The 25496-nt window shown below is 35.4% G+C and overlaps 1 protein-coding gene across 1 annotated transcript in view; it reads left to right on the forward strand.

The window, feature by feature from the left end:
• The window catches only part of LOC110468097 (protein eyes shut homolog), a 597595-nt gene that overhangs the window by 138952 nt on the left and 433147 nt on the right, over positions 1-25496 (forward strand). Inside the window, exon 11 of the mRNA XM_077782364.1 lies at positions 21052-21173. Coding sequence (XP_077638490.1) covers positions 21052-21173 — 122 coding nt within the window. The remainder of the gene's footprint in view (positions 1-21051; positions 21174-25496) is intronic.

Raw genomic sequence — 25496 nt, forward strand, 5'->3', positions numbered from 1 at the left:
AATCAGCAACAGCAGGGAAAGAAGTGAAGAACTTCACAACATAAGGAAGAAGCTGGAGAATTGTGGCCTACTTGTGGAAAGCATAACCCTAAATTTGATTTGTGCACTCTATAGAGACTAACATTATGCTTGAGGTGGGAAAGGAAGAGTTTGTACCTTTGAAGGCATTAACAGACTGGCAGTGGTATTACAGAGACTTGGCACTACAAAAATGTTCTTGATTCATAAGGAAGGGAATTCTAAAAAAGGACATTTAGCTGCAGAGAATTATGTAATGGCAAGTACTTAGCAGACTTAAAGAGCAGAAGGTAATGAAAAGGTATGGGTCCACAAGAAAATTATTCTGAAAAAAGTTAAATAGTTAAATCCACAGGTGCTCAGTCACTGTCTGAAAGCTTCCCACATATATATCCTTGCTACACAATGCACAATAATTAACTGGAAGAATTAATTAAGTATTAAATACATTCTCCATATTGCAGGAAGTATGTTTTCTTTTGCTTAAAGTATATTAAATAGTTTTGCACCTGTTTGCTTTTCTAGAGAAAATGTGAATGTTACTCCCACTTCATCAATTATGAATTACAGTATGGTGTGTCTTTAACAACAAAATAAGCTGTGCAGGAATAAAAAACAGTATCTTATTTCGGTTTGTATGAAAAAAAAAAAAAAGAGAGAAAAAATTCACATAAAACATGTAAAATTGACAAGTTATGTATAAATGTTTGTCATCCAAAGACTAGGAGGTCATTTTCTGGCTTCATTAGGTCTCTTTAGCTGCTAACCTCTTCATGTTTGGGAAAATTATGTAGCACTTGGAAAGGAAAATAACCCAGAGAAAGATTTGTTATCCCATTTCTTTTAGTCATTTTAGAGTTCTCCAATCTGTCCTCCTTTAAATTTTCATATTCTGTTCCAAGGATTCTGACTAAAAATTTTTTACTGTGAGTGTGATGAGTCACAAGGAACAGTTTGCTCAGAGAAGCTATGGATGTCCCATCCCTGAAAACAACTTGATCTAGTGGAAGGTGACCCTGCCCCGGGTTCATATCTTGCAGCATTAATTATTTGTTTGTTTTCATTTGACCCCTATCCTTTTTTGCCTCTGACAATGGAAAAGAGGGAGCTGAAGAACAGCCATGGCAATTTACCAGGCCTTGTACTACTAGGCACTGAGTTACATCTTGTAAGAGTCAGTTGTTTCTGTTTCTGTTGCTTAACTATCCTCTTTCAGAGAAAAAAAAAAAAAATAAAAGCCAAATTATATTAAAGATATACTGTTTGTATAGAATCTGTTTTATTTGGATAACATAAAATTCTGAAATATGCTATTTCCCAGAAAAAGTAATTTTAAAGTATTCTAATAGTTTATCCTTTTACAGGAGAATTGACTCTGAAAGCACTGGGAAAACATTTCATTCATTTAGTGAGTAATCATATTAATTGATTTTTGCAAGTTTATTATGGAATTGTGAAAATGCAAGATTATGCCAGATGTGGTTGGACTGAAATCAAAACCCTTGACCAAAGTTTTCTTTCAAAATAATCATGATAGACTTTGAATATTTCCTCATTACTCTCCCACATTACTTCAAGTCCTGCTTTGAAACACGTTTTGTAAGGGCTATTGAAGCCCTAAGCAAGGACACACATGCACATACACCTGTAAGAACTAGTGGTTAACTATAAGATTTCTGAAGCAGTAATTACATATGCATTTTCTTCCTTGAGACATGATGCCAAGGCTTTAAAATAGTTAGGCATCTTTATCACCTTTAGGATCTATTATAAAAAAAAGAAAGTTTATTTAGAGTTCTCTACTAACATTTTTAATAATTCATGAAAATTTTATGCTAAGGCAAAGACTTGATATATTGCATAAATGTTTTACTATGTTTGTTTCAGTACAGCTTTAATACTAGCCAGCACCTCCTGAGTGTCTCAATAACATGTATTTCCATCCAGATTAATCTGTTCTAGTCAGACACTATCTCTGATACTTCAATCTAGTACTCTTTTTGAGCTTAATTTGTACAGAAATATGTTTCTGTTTATAGGCAAAGCAGATTATTTGAAGAAAAAGCTTCACCACATTAATGTAGACTCACTTTCTTAATAAATATCTACAATGTAGTCTGAAGTATAAATACCACTGCAATTTCCCTGAGAAAACTTCTGAATTTCATGTTTGGTTTTCATTCATTCACACATGCTCAGTGGAACCACTGAGTTGTCTGGAGAGCAAGAATGACTAAGATACAGAGGTGGCATGAATTAGTTCATTGCACTCCACCTATGTTTTGTCCCCTTTTTTTTTTCCTTATTTTTTTTCTAACTGAGGAAATGCCAAATAATGCCACAATTTTTATTCAGAAATTGCTAGACCTTCTGTAGTAGGAATAATAAAAAAGCAAACAAACAACCAAAGCCAAAAACAAACTAAGGAAAAAGTATAAGAGAATTTCATCAGAATTCCCTCTGAGGTGAAACCAAGAAGCAGCAAAACATAAAAATAATTTATTCATTTCTTTATATTTTTTTTATTTAATTAATATGCAGAACAAGTTCACTGTCCTTGTAGCAAGTGAGGGACTGGGAGTTATGCCAAAAAAAGTGTCCAAGAGCCTGAAGCACTCATCAACCCAACAAAGCAAGTGGCAGTATGGGGGGACTCCATGCTGGGGATGAAGGCCCCATCTGCCAATACTACCTGTCGTTTAAGTAGGATCACTGCTTTCCAAGGATTTGGGATGTTGTGGTGAGACTAACAAGACTTGTCCAACCCTGGGACTATCATCTCTTGCTCCTCTTCCATGTAGGTACTAATGATATGGCCAGAGCAGACCTGAAACACACCACAGGCAACTCCATGTCTCCAGAAGTATAATAAAGGACATGGGTGCTCCAATGTTTCTCTCCACAATCCTGACAGTGAGAGGAAGTTCTTGAGAGAGTGTGGATAAATCCTGTTGGTCAACAACTGCTTACATAACTGGTATTGATAGCAGAGTTTAATCTTTCAGGACCATGGGACCTTCCCACAGGATTGAGGCAATCCCTAGGAAGATGTGGGATTGAGTTGATCAAAAGGGACAGAAGTATCTTTGACAACAGATTGGCCAACCAAAATCAAGTGAAGAAGTGATAGACTCAGTTGTCAAGCAAAGGGTGCAAGCGATTTAGAGACCTGCTGATAAGCACTTTAGGACTGCAGAGGGCCCACTTCTCTCTATACACAAAAAAAGGAGGTGCCAAGAGCACAAAGTAATGAACAAAACTATCACACTTTTCTGAGAAATTAGTCTGACAGTGTGCCCATCTGAAGTGCCAGTACATTAACCCCTGCAGCACCCCAGCAAGTAAAGAAGACAGAACCAGACTTTTCTCAGTCCACAGTTGTCCCCAAAAAAAGAGGCAAAGACCACAAGCTTAAATAATACTGGGTCCATTAAAATGTAAAGAAAATATTTTTTACTATAAAGGCAACTCTGAAATAGGTTGCCTGGAAGTGAGGCATCCATCCTTGGATTTATCAAAAACTCAACTGGATGAGGTTCTGAGCAGCCTGTTATAGTTGACCCTGCTGTAAACCGGACAAAGGATTAGGGGAACTGGACAATCTCCAGAGGTCCCTTCCAGTGTCTACTTATTTATGATTCTCCAATACAGAAACTTGATACCTGTATGCCATAAAAACACCTACAGTATAATGTATACCTTTCACAACAGTGATATAAATCTTTATGGGAGTGTATTACAGATATAAAAAAAAAAGTCCTAGAATTGCATTGCAGAAATATTATACAGATATAAAATATTGAGAATTGATAAAAAGGTGGTTCACACTTGTTGAAATCATTTAGGTGGAGAAAATTACATCAGCATAAAGTGGCACTAAAATATCGCCTTTAGAAAATGCAAGAGTAGTTTATTTAACAACTGTTTGACTTGACTGCAAATGAGTATACAAGGATAGGAGGCTTAAGTGCTTTTGATACAATCTTAGAGTAAAAACATTTGATTGACTTGGGTGAGGACAGAATCAGACTTTTAGTTACTAGTAACCAGATTATGTGTGATTTAAGGTCACGTTTCTATGCTTTTCTTACTTAAACAAAAAAATTTTCTGTAAATGGATCTGTAAATTTAGTTATGTAGGTACTTCACTGGAAGCATGAAGTAGTCACAGTGGGGACATTCTATGTAAACATAGTATGTGTTGATCAGAGCACAAGGCATCAGAAATCCAAACACATTTCAGATTCCAAAACTTAGAAAGGAAAAATTCTGTCTTTTTCACCCATATTTTATGGTATACCTGAATTAAAGGTAATAATACATTAGAAGCAATACAAATAACCCCAGAGTAAAAGAGTATTGAGACCTGGCTGCAAACTATATATTTGTTTGGAGGTAGAAGCTTTCTCCTTTTTGGACTTAATGGAGAGCATTAGGTGGGCACATTTTCTGTTTCAGTTTCTTTCAAAAGTGATTGGATTTGTATGCACTGAGACCACTGTATAACAAAGCACAGTTAATTGAGGACAAATGAGAAATTCATGTCCAAAGCCTAGTCCTTGGTTAAACTAAAACACTGATGAGTCAGAACCATAAGAACCATGACAACAAGAAGCATATGAACACATGGCTGGTTTTAAATTTCATTGGCCAATAGATTCATAAAGGACAAGTCTTCTGAAGCAGCAGTTTGTGATCTCAGTATGGACAACAGCTTGGAAAGCTCTGGCTTTAAGTCTGTCCCTCATTAGTCAGCTGAGATACTCAAATTAAGTGTAAATGTACTGATTGCCTATAAATGTTGCCCATATGTTTGTCTGGTTTTGTGCCCACTGGAAAATCAGTGATCCATTTAACACAGCCAGACAAAATGTACCAAGTGATTGAAAGAGTTTAACTCTTACTGGTGCATAACAGTGCATGTCATACCACTTCAATGAAACCTAGCATTTATGCTTTGAAAAAACTCTGCATATTGTCCCAAGCCCTAAAAGATGTCAGAAACTAAATTTAGAGTGTTCTTACTGACAACCTGCCTGTTGGTAGAGGTATTGAACTATTGAACTGAACTGAGCCATGAAGGAACCAGCTAGCTGTTAGCACTGCCCTGACAGATACCATAGAAAGTACCATACCATTTTCTTTGAGAGGTGAGTGTCAAGATCCTCTAAGTAGATTCACCACATGATAAGCTTGACTTATATCTCAGTGTAACATCTGTCTTGATTAGTGTAGTTAGTGATAGGAAATACAAGCCTAGTAAGGAGTTATTTTCAGTATACAAGCCTAGTAAGGAGTTATTTTCAGTTCCTTAATTCTGAGTACTACAAAAATATTTTGTTTTTTGATACACATGTTCCTTGAGGTGCTAAGTAGTGCTCAAAAACCTTGCTCAAAAACAATTAGAGATACAGAAACAATGAAAAAAAAAAGAAAGAAAACCACTGGTGGAGGATTGCAAAAGTTTTCAACTGGTCTGGCTTCTTTCAGTTTATGAGTGTATAGGCTATATCTGAAATATCCTTTGAAACAAGCATCTGCACCTCACAGATTTTGTAGAAGAATTTTTGCATCTGCAAAACTGTTAGCAATTTCTCATGTAAGATTAATATTATGATTTCTGATTTTAATGTTTGCTAACGCTAATAAAATATATGCAGTATTTTTAAAAATAAGCTCAGAAACATCATACTTCCTCTTAAAATTAGCTTAGTCGTAACATACAAATATTGTGTAAGAGACTAAGTTTCATATATTGAGCTGATTTGGGGGTGGGGGAGTGGGGAGGTGTGGGGTTTTTTTGTTGTTTTTTAGGTTTCTTTGTTTTGTTTAGTTTTGGTTTTGTTTTATTTGGGGGGGTTGTCTTTTTTTATGAAAAACAATGTCTTGTTTTGTGCAGCAGAGAAAAACACAATACACTTTTTGATTTACACTGTTGCCACTTGCTGGTTAGTTATACATCTGGGATGACTGTCACTAAGTGATTTCTGAATAAGTCCAAAACTGAAAAGCATCTGCAATCAAAAGTCCCAGTGCTATAGAGAACAAAAATGCACATTCTGCATGTGTACCCACAGGGGAAAGACACAAAAGGCATATCGAAGAGTCTGGCATTTTCATTTTATTATCTAGGCAGCATTCCCAGTCTCCTCTGGCTGTGGACATATGGTTTTTAGTCAGGTTATGATACTTGTTTCATGCTTGAGGAATGAACAGTAATTGAGACCGTGTTTTTTACATGATTGAGATATGTCAACTTTATTAATAACTGTAGTTATGAACACTAGGCCAAGTACACCTTCTCACAGTACCTGCTACCATGTAGAAACTCAGATCTTTCTCCTCAGCCTTCATTATGTACATCTGTAGCTTCCAAATTCCCAGCTTTATGTTACTTCTGTTGGTATTGGCTGTATTCCCAGTTTGTTTTCCTACCTTCCAGGCTCTCAGTTTTTCTCCACTAAACCTTTGCCAATTAAAAAATATGTGCTATTTCTATTAGTACCTGTGTGTCTTTCATTAAGAGAAATGAAAAAATCTTAGTTTTGTTCTATGTAATGCTGAATTGTAACTAACCAAAGAAAGGAGCTATGATCTTTTTAGTAATAAAAACATCCCTTTGCCAAAAAAAGAAAAAAAAAAACCAAAATAAAAAACTGGGGAGAAATTTTAATACTAGTCATGGCTTTCAGCCTTATGAAGAATGAATTAAGAAGTGCACCAAAACCCCACCAGTTCAGGTGGAATTTCAGGACTCTCTATTTTCAACTGCTTTCATGATGGAAATTTAGACTAAATCTGAGTTTAGACAAAAAAAGCCCAAATAAATGCATATCAGGAAAAAATATCAGAAATTTATCTTAAAACTGGATAATTAATACACAATATTTGTTTGATATAATACCAGTTTTGATCCAGTTGAAATGTATTGAATGACACGGATGCTAAGAAAACTGAGAATTTTATATTCTTGGGCTTTTGTTTCTGTCTTTACTGAATATATCTCCTCCTTACAATAGTTGTCTAAATATTTTATTTTTTTAATTGCCCCAATTATTTCACTGCTACTGTCAGGCATATAATTTTTTTTCTTATGATGATGTTGATTCTCAACTCCAAAATTTTCTTCAGTTTCTAAACTGTCAGATAAGCAGAATACACATCAAACACAGCCTTTATTTAGTAAAGGTATATCAGAATATCATTGTTATCTCTTTTTGTCTCTAACCTGTAACTGAGAGAAAAATGCACTGCAAATTTAATTTCTATGTTACAGTTTAACCCCAGACAGCAATTAAGCACCAGAGAGCTGCTTGTTCACTCCACATCCTGGTGGGGAGGGGGAGAGAATTGGAGGGCTAAAAGTAAGAAAACTTGGGGGCTGAGAAAAGTTTAATAATTGAAATGAAATCATTAGAGGGAGAGAGATATTTAATCCAAGGAAGACAAGTGAGGCAAATGAAACCAGTTTCTCAGCATCAACCAACAAATGCCCAGTGGCCAAGCAGTAGACCCCTGGCCAATTTTTCACTAATTTTATATGTTGTGCATGGCATCACAACTGCCCCTTGGTCAATCAGGGTCAGCTGTGTCCTCTTACAGCCTTGTGCCCCCCAGCCTACTCGGTAGCAGGAAGGCATGAGAAGTTGAAAAGTTCTTGACTTAATGTCAGCCCTACTCAGCGACAACTAAAATGTCATCCACATTATTCTCTTTCTAAATGCAAAACACAGCACTATACCAGTTACTAGGAAGAAAATCAACTCCCATCCAAACTAGGAGACTTAGGAAACATCATTCTCCAGAAATATAAAAATCACAGCAATGCTTACATTTTTATAGCAGAGAAATTGTATATTGGGAATGTCTCCAGGCCATGCTTAGAGTCATAGAATCAGCTACAGTAGAAAACAGCTCCAAGTTCTAGTCCAACTGTTTATCCAGCAGTGCCAAGTCCTCTACTAAACCATGTCCCTCAGCGCCATATCTACACAATTTTCAGGTTCCTCCAGGGATTGTGACTCAGCTACTTCCCTGGACAGCCTGTTCCAGTGCTTGATAACCTTTTGCATGAATTTTTTTTCCCCCTGAAATCTTATCAAAAGCTTCCCTAGTGCAACTTGAGGCCATTTCCTCATTTTCTGTCAAGCATAATTTAGGAGAAGACACCCATCCCCACTGTGCTTTCAGGTAGTTCCAGGGGGTGATAAGGTCCCCCTGAGCCTCTATGTCTCCAAGATAAACAACCAACACTCATGAGAATTTTACTCCAGACCTTTCACCAGCTTCATTACCTCAGTACTTTTTATTATGCTGAAATTTCTTTCTAATGGAGTGGTCATTCCAAACATTTTCTTACCTTTTTCTTTTTCCATAAAAATCCCAGCTGCTTTCTCATCTTCATGTTTTAGATGGACTGTTCATTATGAATTAAGGGTTTGTATTCTAAATAAGTACCATCCTGTTTGTCTTAGAAAATTGAAACCTCATTCTTCATCTATTATTGAGTACAATTGTGGCAGCTAATCCAGAAGAGTGCTTTCTCCATATATATCAGTAAACAAATATTCTTTATTCCTGTTCAGAGTATGCATGCTTAATGAAATACCACAACAACAAGATGTTCTGGTGCACTTCTTATCAATTACTTCATGATTTCTACATGTACAGAATTTTGGAGAGCTCTGCTGTGTTTTCTTCCAACATGTACCTATTATGTGAATAAAAAAAGAGCAGGAAAAATCCTTGAAATAATTTTTATTTTTAAAGTAACTTCTAATATTCAGTGTTTTAAAGCAGTGACATTTTCTACATTTTCATACACTTTTCAGAAACAACCATTTAATCAGAGATAAATATCTTATTTATATTTGTATTTTAACAATTATACTACTATACACTTCCCTTTTAAATCAACTGGTTCTAAGAAACTGGTCCAATTTTTTTCCCACTAAGCTAGCCTTGATATTACACTTTTAAAAATTATATACTAAAGTTTTCAGTTAAAGTTAAGAAAAAAATCTACACCCAGAATAGTATTGATTTAATATTAATTTTTTTTTTTTTTTGCTGTAAAACTTAGAGTTTTACATTCCTCTGGTATATGGTTAAAGTGAAATAGTTGAACCTGTAATTTAATGGGATATATAAAAAGTAAAAAGAATTTTAAATGTTGTTTATTTAGAAGACAGGTAAGTCTTTGCTTTTTTGTATCTCAATATCTCGAATAAAATATTTTAGTAAAAGTTATGCTGTACATGCAAAAAGGTCCCCTCTGTCTCAGTCTTGTTCTGATGCCTGATTTCCCACCAGAAACTGATGCCTTGTGAAGCTGACCTAGAACAGAGGCTAGACAGAGTTAAAGAATAAAGTAGGTATTTATTAAAAGGTTTTAATGGGTAAGCCATAGGCAGCACAAGAGCCCAGCCAGGGCTGCACCCAAGATGAACCCAAAATGGTCACAATATGAGTGACCAGTCACAAGGTCTCTCACTTTTATAAGTATTGGTCTATTAGCATATTGGAGTTAATTGTCCAATTAGAGCTTTAGGTCATGAAGTCCCATCCTTCTTGTTTTTCTCTCTTCTGTCCACCATTGTTTATGCTCTTGGGCCTGAAATTTAGATTGGTTGTCCTTGGTCTCCAGCTAGAGAAGGAATTGTTTTGTCTCTGTGAAGAAAGCTTACCATCCCTTCATATGAAGCTCAGAACTACACGCTAAAGCAGCACAGAATCTGAAAAATATAAAAGCTAAAACTTAAGGCATCATTTCAACACATTATTTTGAAACCATATAGTTACAAACAAGTAGAATGAGTTTCAGCAAGTACTTTATACCAAAGTTTTTTAAAAAGAGCACCCTGGCATCGGTTATTATGTTTGCAAATGTCGAAAAATGTTGGAGAATTCCTGAAAAATAAGTAAATTGTTAGAATAACATTTAATGGCAATGTATTCTTTGGATAACTTCTATTTGAGACTGCACTGAGAGAATTAATTTCCTTCTTTATTAAACTGCATGGAGTAGTAAATCACAGAATTACAGAATATGCTGAGTTGAAAGGGATCCACAAGGACCATTGAGTCCAACTCTTGGCATTGCAGAACACCATCCCAAAGAGTCACACCCTGTGCTGAAGAGCATTGTTCAAACACTTCAGACTTAGTGCTGTCTCTACTTTCCTGGGGAGCCAGTTCCAGCCTCTCCACTGTCTGGGAGAAGCTAATGTCCATCCCAAACCTCCCCTGACACAACTTCAGGCCATTCCCTCAGGTTCTGTCACTGGTCACCACAGAGAAGAGATCAGTGCCTGCCTCTTCCCCTCATGAGGAAGTTGTAACTGTGATGAGGTGTCCCTTCAGTCTCCTCCAGGCTGAACAGATAAAGTGACCTCAGATACACCTCATGAGAACTGAACTCTTTCCCCTCAAGGTCCTTCACCACGTTCCTTGCTCTCCTTTGGATGTTTTATAATAGTTTAATACGTGTATGTGTTTTGATTTTCTAGGTATTAGCATTTTAAAATTATTTCACATAGAATTGTTTGTACCTCAGGACAAAATAAAAGAGATGACACTGTAGGTGAAAAAAAGAAGAGCAGGGATCTTGCATATAAGTCTTGACAAACCATGGTCATATATTTATCTGCCTGAGATGGTTCGTAGAAAATACCCTGTGGTGATCTACATCCAGTTCTCACAGTGCTCTTGCTATCTTGCTGTCTTTCAGCCTGCAAGAAACACATTTTTCCACAGCATTCCTCAATTCTTAATTTAACCCATTAACAAAATATCAATCAGATTTGATAAAGATCTACAAATGCTAATAAAGATTGTTTAGTCAGAGTTTATATCCCTTCAGTCTCTTGTTGCTCTGAATCTTCAATTTCCTATCTTGCGCATTTATTTTTCTAATGCTTTCCCCTATTTAAATCTCTCTGATTCAGTTTATCCCTCCAGGATCCATCACCATCTCTTCACATTTCTATTAGGTTTGCACTTCAAATCTGGGGTTTCTTTTTTGGTTTTTTGGGGTGGTTTTTGTTTGGCTTATTTTTGTTTGTTTGTTTGTGGTGTTTGTTTGTTTGTTTGTTGTTTTGGGGGTGTTTAAATCCTGTTGACTTATAGCATCCTTCAGAATCATCCCCTTACCTTCAATGGATGCACAAATCCTACCCTTCATCCAGCTCCTACCAGGACCTGGGTAGAATTCCATGAGTAGAACAGGCTACATCTTTAGTGGTGCAGAGAAGGAGGGAGAAGAGAAAGAAGAGAGAAGAGAGAAGAGAGAAGAGAGAAGAGAGAAGAGAGAAGAGAGAAGAGAGAAGAGAAGAGAGAAGAGAGAAGAGAGAAGAGAGAAGAGAGAAGAGAGAAGAGAGAAGAGAGAAGAGAGAAGAGAGAAGAGAGAAGAGAGAAGAGAGAAGAGAGAAGAGAGAAGAGAGAAGAGAGAAGAGAGAAGAGAGAAGAGAGAAGAGAGAAGAGAGAGAGAAGGGAGAGGGGAGAAGAGAGAGAGAAGAGAAAAAGAAAGAGAGGGTCAGTGGTCTAATAATGACAATTGCAATCACACCAATAGGAAAAGAAAAATAATATATCACATTTGTATAAAAATTTTAGTCACAAATTACCTTTTTGTGTGGCTTATTGATGAGTTGCTGATCCCATCAATATGCTGCTGAAATCCAAAGTGTGAAGAAAAGCTCTAACTTTGCACCAGCATCATAAATTGTAATAGATTTAATAAATAGGGCTAGTGGGTGCAGTGTTTGCAATACCATTAAAAGGTGTGAGCCTCTTGAAGTCTTGTAGGCAAGCACCTTCAATATCCAGAAATAGAACTTCATTAAAGTAATAAAAAGGAAACTCCAGGAAGGCCAGAAAAATGCAAATTGCAAAAGATTGCTCGTAATAAGATCAAGCTCTCCCAGGGAGTGGAAATGAGACAGAAAAAGTTATAGCTAAGATTAAACATTTTTACAGCCTCACAAGATTAGAATGAAAGTCTTTAAATTTCCTGCTATCAGAGAGAAAAGCCATTTTTTTTTCTCTCATATGAAATATGAGCTAACAGGTGAAGAGTGGTTAACCTCTACCATACCAAATACAGATTGAACCATAAAATCCAAAGTTGTAATTTCTTAAAGTATTACTTCCCTAAGCTCACAGTATAGTCAACTTACAGCATTAATGATTGATATTTTATTGCTTCATCCTAAACACTAAAATTAACTTTAACTATGTATTAGGAAAATAGAGAAAGAGGGGGGAAACAGCTCTTAACATTTGAATATGAAGTATTAAGTTAGAATTTTATTTTAAGAATACTATTCTCTTTTCTCTGTTTCATAATGGAAATCTCTTCTTAACAGTCATTTAATATGCTGAAAAATCTATAATTAACCTGTATTTTTCAGGAAAAGAAGAAACACATTACTAAAATCTTGAGCTGGTGCTCTTAAAATCATGTTCTAATTCTCAAGACAAAGTATGAAAAATACATTCTAAAGCAGAGAGGGAAAATCTGAGATTGGTATAATTTTATAAAAATGGGGAGGGCTGGGAATGTTCTTATCCCTCAGTTTATCCAGTTGGTCTCTATTTTTAGTTTCCTTTTCTCTCTTTCTCTCTTCCTTCTAGGAAACTGCATCTTTAACATGGTGGTTAGCCTTGGCAAAATAAAATGCATCTCTTTTAGTTCTTGTCCAACAACATCCTTATTAATTTTTTAAGTGACATAGAGATTTAAGAAAAAAACCTCAAAAGTAACCACTCATTGATTTCTCAGTTAAATAATTTGGATTTCAAAAGAGTGCTTCTACTTGACTTTTGGTGACTTATTTCTAAATTATGTTATGCAACAACTAAATTAGACTGTTGGACACAATTTTTGCTTTTCCCAGAAAGTATTGATTCCTATAACAAGCCATTCTGAGACCATAAGTATTACAGAAATTCTCTTGCAATCAGAAGCTGCAATGAATTTTTCACTTGTGGATGCAGCTATCACTAGGTGACTCTGATAAACAAGTTTTTAGTGTATGAACCAGTTTCAGTTATGTGTTATCAAGCAATTGCATACTCTTGGTTTTGGTAATAGAAAGCTGTGAGTGAAGAAAAGGTGAGAAGAGTGCTGAGATTTAGTTTCCAATACAGAGAACATGTATCAAACATCTGAAACACTGTATTTTTTCCTTTGGTCTTGGAGTAAATTCTAGAAAATTGGGCTGTGTTTAGTGTCTCAGAATCTATGGACTCTGGAATTTCTGTTTTGGGAAATCCAACTTGTCTAGTTCCAGGCACTCAATGTCCTTCCAGGAGCATTACACTGGGTTCAGAATGACAAAACTTTTGATAGAAAAGATGCTGAACTTTCTCACAACGACATGCACATTACGTGGGCATTAGCAACTGTTTAGATGTATGAGGTAAATACATTGGAAAGTTTTCACTATATTTTAAACTTCTGTGCATATTGGTCTAAATAAATAAGTAAAGGTTTCTGAAAGCAAGTGCAGCCAAGCCACAGGAGTTGCAAATTCAGGTGAGTGGGAATACATGTTTTCATTCTTCCAAATTACTTTCCTGTAATGTGCTTTATTGTAATGAAATGTTCTATAACTTTAAAGTAGGGATGAGTGAAAGTTCAAAAGAGGAGACTTGCCATCAAATAATATTTTGAATCTCTGGGTGCTTCTAAGGATATTTAGTTTGAAGTATTTTTGGAGCAGCCTGTTTCTTGAACTTTCCCCTACTTTTGAGCCAGAGGTTGGCAAAAATAGCACTTTGTGGTGATTGAAGTGTACTCCTGCTAATGGTTGCATGTTTAAGATCTGAATTTGAATGAACTGTTATGTTAAGGGAGGAGATAGCTTTGTTTTATGGAAACCAGTAATTGATCTTCTGCATTTTCTTACTTTATTTACAGTTACCAGCTGCAACACCAGGTTTGTAATTCAAAAGCAAGATGTTATTTTTATTTGTCAATACCTAGACTTTTCCTTTGTAATGTCACAGTTAATTCCCACAGCTCTCCTGTTACCTGAGATCTAATAGCAAACTGAAAGATTTGGACAAGCTTTCAGGGGAGTCAAGTTCCTGTCAGTACTTTAGTTTAACAGGAAAGTGTTCATGACCTTTCACTAGTCATTGAACAATTGAGCTAAACGTCAACCCAGATACACCTACCAAAGGCTGACAAGCAAATGTCTGTCACTAGCTGGATTAGTTATTTGGTTTATTTTGCACAAACAACCTAAGGCTTTTGTTTTCCATTAGTTTTCCTGTACTGTTCAGCACCTGTCATGTTGAAGATGTTTTGACTGGCACATTTCCTAACAAGCTCTCTAGGAGAGGAACAAAAGAAAGGTATAAACAGAATAAATGGCAGAGGTCATGAAGTAGAGACAAAAGACTTATCACCTATTATTAATTAGGTTGCCAACTGACTTTGGTTTGTTGCCATAAAATTATTGCTGGATTGGACCAGTATCAAATCTTATTTTTTCCCTTGAATCCTTCATCATTCCTTAGGCTTCATCTTTCCTTCATCCTTCATCTTTCCATATTCATATCAACAACTTTTAAAACACTTTGATTCTAACATTTGTTTATATTAATGATTGTTCTTAAATACCTCTTACAGTCTTCTAATGCCCATATTTATTGTAGCATCTCATAAAATAACATTACCCCAACAAGATTTACATTGGAGTGGGAGAACTGTCATGTCTGAGCAGTGATGGAAATAATTGATTAAATTGTAAAGGCATAGGCTAGAATTTATTTGCATGTTAAATGTAATATGAAATCTGAAATAATTTTAAGAGAAGCCTGTTACTAGCATTAGCTATATTCAAGTTTGAGAGAATGAAACTTTCACAAAAATATACATTTACAAAAAGTGTAATTTTAAAATTATCAATATCAAATGCAGCAATAATTATGTTTTTTTTACAAAGCACCATTCTATGAAATGGTTGTGTATAGAGACCTGCAGTGCAAATAAGAAGTGTTCCCATTTAAAATAACTTTCTTTGTGGTTACAAATTACAGTGGAGTCCATTTAGAGTAATAAATACGCAGCATGTCTAGACACCAGCCATATTTTTAGCTGGAACTTGCACTGAATGAAAATGCAAGCTTCTCTTTACTAATGGTGTGCTACTCCAATAAGATAAAAATCTTACTTTTTTCATATACTTATTAAATGCTTTTAATATAAAAATAATTATTATAATGTAAATCAAAAACCCATTACAACTTACTGAATTTTACTTGTACCGGTTGTTTTAAATATGCTTTCTTGTTAATTTAACTTAGTCATTATTTACAATCTTAGAGACATAAGCAAATTAAAAATGTTTTTTGTTTCTTCTGTAAGCCTTGCTTAAAATTTGAATTAAAGAAAATCTGATTTATCCTTTATATCAGATGATATATAATTTACAGTAACTTAGGGTACAAAAGTTATAAGTGGTTTGGAAGAGCAAATAAATATATTGGTCAGCGTCTTTAAGATATAATTGTATAAGAAAAGATATATAAATAAAAATAGAGATTTTAGAAGTCTAATTTTTACCTAAATTATAATATATATAATATATATATTATAAATAATAATATATACATAATAATAATAATTACCTAGTGCTACCTCAACTTCTGTAGATAGCTAGTACTTAATATTAAGTTGTTTACTCTACTATTTCACAATTTTAAGTGCTTAATCCAAAATACCACATAGGCTTTGTAACTTACGTAGCTGGAGTAAAATAAAGTCTTATTTTTTAATAAAGTAATACATAAAAATACATCAGTTAGTGATTCTAATAATAAAATTCAGTAACAAATTTTGGTGATTTTAAAATAGTAGTCTTATCAGAAGCAATCACTTGTAGTACTGTTTAGAAATTAGATTTTTAATTGTAATTTTCATTACTACTGAATCTACATTTCACACTTGTTTTACTTTATTATTTTATGTCACTTATTATAATTGTTCTTCCAATTAAAATCAGTATTAATAACCATATAGCAAACCTCATGACACTCAGCTGCAGAGGTGTTTCTTTGCTGTGAGTTAAGCAATCTTATTACTACAGAGTTATTAACTAATATTAGAGCAAAACATGTATGTCTTCTAGAGTAGCGACAACTGAGCTAATTGCAGATTTTCTTTGTGTCAGAAGTCAAATTTCCTTAATTTGTGGGGCAGCACGATTAATACATTTACTCTTCCTACAACCTGTGAAGAAAAGGTAAATAATTCATTATCAGGAGACAGAAAAGCAGTGCATTTTCTGAGACTTCACTCAGCATAGGTCTTGTTTTGGCTCAGACTTCTATAGTAAAAATGAAAGTAAGTGTTAAACCAAATGAAGATTAACAGATATCCTGGTTTTGTTTTGTTCTGTTTTATTTTGTTTTTAAACAAGCTTGCTTATTTAGGATATAAATGCAAACAGACTTCCACAATGAAAACAATGACATAATGACAAATGGCAATCTAATTTTGTCAGTTAATATGTATGACTATGCAAATGGTTAAACCAGTAATAACTTAAAAGTAAAGCCCTAGAGTAACAACTGAAAAAAGACCTTTAAATTAAAAAAGGCTGCATAAATAATGTTAGGATCTCAATATGGTTTAGAGCAATTGCAAATATGATTTCACAGATGTTTACATTTTTATGTTCACATTTATTTCACAAGGTTAAATGAACTGCTGTTAGCACTAACAAAATGAAGTTGCATTAAGGTTTTCTGTAGGAAAAAAAGCCCTGATTCCTACAGACAAGTGTTTTGTGATGAGTTTTCTATAGAAGCTGGAGTACATCTCCTATTATGTACCAGTGATAAGTAGTCTTACAATAGGTTCATCTTGTTTGGCCTTAATGGATAAAGGGTTGCACCCCAAGAAATGGTCTGGCAGAACAACTTGGAACATGGTGAATAAAGGGATATTTCTGTTTTTCCTTTTGTGTGCTTCTCTTTCAAGGTGAGGTATTTTTGGTTCTTTCTGTGAATTAAAAACTTTAAAATCTCCCAAAAAATTCTCCAATTCTATGAGTATCTTTAAAAATTAAATTGATTCAGTTTTTTCTCTAGACATGGAAAACATATCTGGAGTATATATCTGTATGATAAAAAATATCTACCAACCTAGATATACACAGGACAGGCTTGATAATTTGCCTTGTTCATAACTCAGATCTTTGTTGTGTGTGATGAACATGCAGTTTCTGTTTACCGGGTGTTCAGCTGCCATTTCCCAGTGAAGTAACATTGACTAGGGCTTAAGAAAATTATTCATTCTTATTTACAGTTTTGGAGAAGGGAAATATGCAATTGCTCTTAAATGACAGTTTCTTACAACACACAAAGTTATTTGGATAAAGACATGCTCATGTGTTTCTGTGTGTGAGTGCAAGTGATCAGAAACTTTTTATCCTAGTTGATAAAATCCACTCTTCTTAAGCATACTGTGCTACATATTGTACAAGGGAGAGCTATGTACAAGGAATAACTATAGTGTTATTGATGCATTTATTGTGTTCTTATAGGAGAAACAAAAGACAATTTCCAGGAGCTTAAAGGTACCATTTATTTTAACTTGTCTCCAATGGATAGTAATACATAGTTACAGTAAATAAAGGGGAAAAACAAATAAGTATCAAATTCAATTCCTTCAGTCTCTTGCTTGATCCACCCCATGCTTTCTGCTGCTATCATGCTAGCATGGTAGCGTGGAGGAAGGTTTTAGAAAGGCCTTGGGAGTGGTAAACTGAGGTAAAAGATACATTTATGTATGCTCCACTGTTTTGGGAAAGTCCCGCTTCAGCATTCCTCTGTAGACCCCCTTCTCCCCACCCCTGAGCAGTTCCCATTGGACCCGGCCCCTGGGGTGGTTCTGATGTGCCTTAGCTGAACACTGTCTCTATTGTTTAGTTCTTATCTCTTAATTTTGCTGTATAAAACTGTATCTGGGCAATAGCCCGGGGCCTTTGGTCCCTGCAACGCTTCAGGCAATACGATCTCTCTGGACAAGCATACCATTGGTCTCTCTTGGTCTCTTTATCTCGAATCCTAGCGGCGACTGAGGCAGCGCCGCAGCTCGGACCGTGCTAACCCAGACGCTGCCTGGTGAGCCCAGGGCAGCGGGACCGCGGAAAACCCCGGCCCCGGAGGGGACAGCTAGCCGGAGGGTCCCGGGGGGCCGGGGAGGGCCGGGGGACAGCAGTGAGGAACCCCCGAGAGCAGCAAGTAGCGGTCGAAAGAGAAGCAACACTTTCCACTGTGCAGCTTCTTGTCATTTTATGTTGTTGCTGTACACTATGCCCTGACTGACAATCCCAGCTCTCTCAGCTTTTTCTCTTCTGGGAGATGTGTCAATCTCTTACTAATGGTACTGGCTGGAGCATTCCTCCTAATGCAGCCCAGAATGCTCTTGTTCTTCTTGGCCACAAGGGCGTATTGCTGACTCTTGTCCAACTTGGTGCCCTCCAAGCCTCCCAGGTCCTTCTCTGTAAAGATTTGTATCTATAAAAACCCTTTTTTTCTCCTTACATATTGCTTATTGCAACATGGCACTTTCAACTACTGTTAAACTACACAGAGATGAAATAATGTGTGAGAATTTTTAGTTTTCTCTGCACATATGCATGATATACATAAATGTGAGTGAGATTTTGTGCTTGATGTGACAATCCCCATGTAATGAAAAATCTGCAAAGAACAGAATTTCAGCATTTGATTGACAGATAATTTTAGTGGGACTAGAAAAATATTGCTGCTTTCTAAACAAAACTATTTGGCAAGCCTCCTTTCACTTCTCATTTTGTAATCCATTTCTTGAAGAGCTTTTTGGAAACAAGTTGTTATCTCACATTCCCAGTATATATGAAAGTCTAACCTGACAATAGAACAGCTTTTAAGAAGTGTCTGATTGTTACTTATGGGTATGGATTAGTAGTGCCCATTTTTCCCCACTTGACACAGATAAATGTGCAGAGAACTGAGATATTTGGGTGTGCCTATTATCAAAGATCACAGAATATTCTGAGATGAAAGGGTCATACAAGGATCATCAAATCCAACTCCAAAGCGAATAGCCCATATGGGAATAGAACCTTGGTGGTATTAGCACCATGCTGTAAACAACTGAGCTAATCTCAGGATCAGAATATAATAGGAAACACCAACATGTGAACTAGTAATGTAATTTGTCTCAAATATTTTTTCTTTCTTTGGCACAATTCTGAAATCTTTGGCACAGCAAATTATTTTCTTTCCAAGTTCATCTCTTTGTATTATGTTTTAAAAGAACAAAATATTTTAACAAAATCTTTCTGTCTCCTATCATAAAGTTATTAATATTAGAAAAAAATTCTAAGATCATCAAGTCCAACTCATAATGTAGCACTGCCATGTTCACCACCAAACCATGTCCCCAGGTGCCACATCCACATGTTTTTTGAACTCTTACAAGATAGTAACTCAACCACTTCCCAAGGCACCCTGTTCCAAAGGTCGTCTATTCTTTCAGTGAATAAATTTTTCTTAGTATCCAAACTAAACCTCCCTTTGTGCAACTTCAGGCCATTTCTCCTGTTTTGTTACTTCTTACCTGGGAGAAGAGACTGACCCCCATCTTGGTACAACCTCCTTTCAGGTACTAGTAGCGATGCATAAGGTCTCCCCGGGGACTCCTTTCCTGCAGATCAAACAACCCCTGCTCCTTCATCTACTACCTCTAGGACTTCTTTTGCAGACCAGCTTTGTTGCCCCTCTCTGGATTCATCTAGCACCTCAATAACCTTCATGTAGTGAGAGAACTGGACCCAACACTGGAGGTGTGGCTTCAGCAGTGCTGAGTACAGGGGGACAGTCCCTGCCCTGGTCCTGCTGGCCACACTATTGCTGGTGCAGGCCAGGATGCACTGGCTTTCAGGGCCACCTGGGCACACACTGGATCATGTTCAGCTGCTGTCAACCAACCCTTCCAAGTCCTTTTCCACAGGGCAGTTTTCCAGCCACTCTTACCCCAGCCTGTGGCACTGCCTGGGGTGTTGGGCCCAAAGGCAGGAACCAACACTTGGTCTTGTTGAACGTCACACAACTGGTCTTGGCCCATTGATCCAACCTGTCCAGATCGCTCTGAAAAGCCTTCCTACCCTTCAGCAGACAAACATTCCCACAAAACTTGGTTTCATCTGTGCATGGTCTATGCCCTATTTTAACTCAGTTTTATTTCTTCACTTTTAAAGCTTATATCAGTGGATTTAGAACATCCATGTTGCAGAAATCATGGGTGTGTTCCAAGCAAGCACAGCAACGATGTTCATTAACATGAGCACAAAACAAGCAGAATGCTGTTGGGAAATTATAAACCATAAATATACTATGTACAAGTTGGTTTGTGCAAAAGTTGATTTGACCAGATATAGAATATATACATAAATAATTTCATTTGAAGCACCAGTATCAGTGGAGCTGTTCTGCACTCCAGGACAATCCTACTGATTTTAAATAGTTAACTTCCTTTCTTTTTTGTTATCTTTGCTCCAATAAAATATTTCAAGCTTTTAATTTGTCAGGAGAGTGTAAGACTATCATTACAGAAAGGTCTGGGTCAACTAATCAATCTGGACTCCCTTCAGAGTTCTGACTCTTAATTTATTATATTTTTTAAGTGTATTAGAAAATTAAATAATTTCCCTTTCCTTTTTATATAAAGATCATAGACCATATATCTTTGAAACTGAATTGTCTCTGCCTGTTTCCAAATTTCAATAACAAAAATCCTAAAATGCAACAAATTTTTTTGCAGCCTCTAAACACATGTAGATGCCACAATGCTGGTAGATTACACATTTCACCATCATGCTGTGGCAATTTATTTATGCATTCAGGTTTTAAAACACTCCTAATGTTGTTTTGCTTTCTGTTAATGTCTTCCAACACTTCATAATAATACTTTTGTAATTGCATTAAAATACAAAGAGTAACAGATTGTTTATTTTACTTAATGTATTACAGAGATATCAGTGTGATTGCTTGCCTGGATGGGAAGGAAAATTTTGTGAAAAAGAATCAAATGAATGTAATTCAGAGCCTTGTAGAAACAATGGCACCTGCATGGACCTTTTCAACAGTTATCGGTAAGAGTTGCACCTCTTCAGTATATGATCATGTTCCAGGAAGGCCAGGCTTCCTGGAACATTAATTAATGGCCATCCAGCCATTATTTTGTTTCCTAGCTCGGGAAGGAAATGTTATTGCACAAATGGTCAAAGGACTTGTGTCATGAACACTGTAATTTCATGTGAAGGCAGCAGATACAATAAGTATTATATGTAAAATTAAAAATAAAAAAAAAATTTAAAAAAAAAGTATGATTAAAAAACATTTAGCAAGTAACCTAGTTTGTAACAGTACATTGTAAGACAAAATATAGTTTCTGTCATATTTGCCCTGTAAACACAAGAGATGATTTAAAGAGTAAAAGTAGTGGTAGTGGGCAGTTGGATGAAGAGATTATATCATTGCTGCCACCTTGTGGCTTAAAATACCAACAAAAGAGTAATTTAACTAAAATTTATATCCCCTCTGACAAAGCATGAGGATTTGACACTAATTATATTTTTTTTAACTTAAACCTCAATCTTTATTTCATGAATGCATGCATTTATGGTTTAAAAATTATTTTATTTCAGTAGCATGAGGATTAAGATTCCATAAACCATCTAGTAATCTGTTTCTCCTGCAGGAAGCCAGGGTTTGTCTATATTATGACGTCAATACTTAAGGAGTCTTGTAAATTCTTAATAGACACTGGTGAGGCTGCATGTACAGCTCAGTATAAAAACTGTACGTGGTACATAGTCTAATTGATGTACAGTGATTTTATTCCTGGTGCTACAGACAAACATCAGAAAGGATACTGACCACAGTTGACAATGGAGAAATTATTCCCCAAATAGCTAAACATAACTAAGTTAAACAACATAATATGCATAATATTTTCTACAAATAAATTTATATTCAGAACTTAATCAAAATGTTTTGTGATGTCCTAGAGCTGTATTTTTAGGTGGTATTAGACTTCTTAGTTTGGTAACATTTTTTATTCTAATCACAAAAACTATAGCAATGTTGAGAAAACCTTAAAATCTTTTTAATTGCTTTTTTTCCCACTTTTTAAAGCCTGTTGGAATGTAAAAAAAAAATGTTAAATAATTTAATTTTTGTGGTTCTTATTTTTCTGATGCTTTTAGTTCTTTGTAGTCTACCACCCTCAAGGACAATTCTAGGTGAACGAATACTTTGCAGCCATGAATCCTTACCTATCCTTACATTTTCCCAATTTTTCCAGGCTCTAGAAGTATTGTATCTATTGCAGAAGGTAACAGGGCTTCTTCTGATTTTATTTACTCATAGCTGGTTCAACTACTTATGCACAAATTCAAGGACTTCCTATTTTTTATTGAGAATAAAAATGATCAAGGAGTTCTTTTTCTGGATTTTTCAAATACTGAACTGTTACAGAAAATTGATTGGAAGTGTAAGCACCAAGCATATTTTTTCTCAGAACTATATGTCCCAGTTGACATAACGGAACAGGAAAATTATATATACCATTGGATCATCATATACAACGGGCAGGTTACACCAAACAAAACAACATCTTCAAAGATACCTCGAGTTAAAAGTGACTCTGAGACTTGGCAATACCAAGGAAAATTAGCATAGCAAAATGTTTTATTTTTATATTATAAAGCATTTTCATTTCAATCATTAGAACCATCTTTGTACTGAGAATGCTAGAAGACCATAATTACACTTAATTTTAAAAATGTGTTGTTTTTATTACCTTTGCCAATACTTTTCTCTTGAAAGCTCTAAGACAACATGTTTTTGTCATGGTAGCTAAGCAGTGGCAGCAACTGGTACCTGAACCTGAGGATATCCAGCCATGTCTTTAAACTTAAATGTAGTTTTTAAAACAGGATAACTGGATCATAGTTGCCTAACAGAAAAGATCATTGCAGTTCTTGAGTTGTGCCCAGGTATTGTTTTGGACAGGCATTAGTTTGGGCCAAAGTCAGGCCAGCAAGTGATCTGAGTGCATCAGTGATAGGCAATTAAGTTTTCTTGCCTGTGGCCATATTTTGGCACTGTTTATTTTCCTGCTGTAAGTTGAGCTGCTGGCAGCTATACTCAGAATATTCTGAATTTCTTTGAAATTTGGCACACCACAACTGGCACTTGATACAACTTACAACCTAAATTAATGTAAGGGATAGATAAATTTAGCTTTCTTTTATACTGTGATAATCTTCATTAGTTTACTTTCTCATAAATATTTGCAAGTCCAACTGAGAACATCAGTTACTTGAAAACAAAGTAATTTATTGTGCAATAGCTTAAAAATATTTTTTCTATAGAAAGTGAATATAATGCAAAAGGAAACATTTTCCTACCAAATTCAAATCTGTGATAAAATAACAATTATGCAAAATATAATTACTATTTTAAAACTTCACTTTTGAGTTAATTTTCTTTATCTGAGGCTATTCATTGTTGAATTTTGAAATGAAAACTATCTGGCAAAACTGAAGTATCAACGAATCTGTCACACTGAGTATCTTTCTTTACGGATTCCATCATAGAAAAGTAAATCACATCCCAAGAGGAAATAAAGGAAAATATGCCTTCTCAGATGCATATTTTTGTTTTAAAAATTCAGGTAAGAAGGATTCTGAAACAATAGCCAAGCTTGAATTGTTGTATGTGACTAGTTTTTAATAGGTCTCCTTTCATTCGACTTAATTTATGTTCAAGTGATAAAATGAGAAATATGCTTTTCTTCCTTCCCAGTTTTCAGTTTGTCTCATGGCACATGATACATATATTAATTTAGAAATATTTCATGCATATATTCCATACATATATTTCCAGTGCCATGTGATTTTAATTCTCATGATAACATGAAATCTCAAACTATGGCTCTGAACATTTATGGACAGATTCATCTAGTATCAGCTGAATTCCTTATTTCCTCTCTATTGTATTGATAATTCTGAGTTTTAGCCTTAGTAACATCAAAACCCTAATTAAAGCCCCTGTGTCTCCTTTACTGTTACCAACTTTTGAGTGAAAATCTATTCAACACTTCTTGCCGAATAACAGGCAACATAATTCTATGGATGAACTGGAGTTTCTAATGATGTAGATTATTTGAAACTTGTCTGTAATCATTATGATATTAGAACTTGGAGAATTAATCAAGTGTCTTTCCAAAGTACTCAGTTCTTTCTGTGTATTCATATTGGAATCCACAGATTCATTTTGTCAATTTTTGTTTTTAAGTTTTTTATAAAGTACAAAAATGGTGCCTTGCTGCTGCTTTTCTGTTTATGACATATAAATAGACTTCTCCATACAAAACAGGAAATTAGACCTACCTAAGTATATTTTCTTATGTCATTTATCTATGTTTTATGACAGGTTCAGTGTTTGCTTCAGTCGAGTACAGAAATGTTATCCTTTGTCAGCAGTTGAATCCATCTACTAAGATATCTTTTTATTATCTCAGTGTAAACTAAAGTCCAATTCTTAATGCTATCTTATCCGCTCTTGATATTTTATTTTTGCAATCGGGGCATCTTGCTAATTTGGTTTGGTTGGAGTTTTGTGTTTGTTTTGATTTGGAGGCAGACATTTTTCCTTCCTGCTCATTCTTATCCTTGATGTTTTCCTTTTTGCATGTTTTCTTACATCCTGTTTGTGCAAAAATATCACAGGCCTCCATTTACTCCTTCACAGTTATGGATGTCATAAACCTGGCTGTATTATAAAATGCTGAATGTTCTCTTTCCCACTAAGTTCTTCAAGGACAAAAGTTGGTAACTGCCAACATCACCTTAAAATTTGAGGCTTAAGTTCCTTAAGCACTTCTAAGAAATTACTACTAATGTGTGCAAAAAAGTTGTCTGTATTTAAATTCTCTCCATTTAAGCTCTTCTATCTTGTCCTGTAGGAGGCCATGGTTTTCCTACCTCCCTTTAGATTCCAGCTGAAAGAATACTTTGTGCTCATAGAAGAGGGTATTTTGTATTATTTCAGAACTCATCTCAAACTGTGCTAGTCTTCTTTAGCAATGCTTCTTCAATTAGTAACCATGCCATGATCATCTTTCATTGTCTTTACTTAGATAATGATTTATGCCAACTGTCAATTTGGATAACCATACTGTCAGCCAGAGTTAGACTTATCCTGCCTCCTTGTTGTTACTTTCTCAGTACATTTCCAAGTACAACATCTTTCCCTATTGCTCCCCTCTTTGCTCCTTAACGTTTGAAGCCAGGTCTTTTCAGAATAAAATAGTTTTTCATTCGTGCAACTCGTGCTAAGCTCTTAAAAAAAAGACCAGTCTTAAGTCATTAGGATATATTCAGTGTCATACATACTTAAATTGCAGT

This window comes from Lonchura striata, chromosome 3 (assembly GCF_046129695.1).
Source record: "Lonchura striata isolate bLonStr1 chromosome 3, bLonStr1.mat, whole genome shotgun sequence".
NCBI classification, from domain to species: domain Eukaryota; kingdom Metazoa; phylum Chordata; class Aves; order Passeriformes; family Estrildidae; genus Lonchura; species Lonchura striata.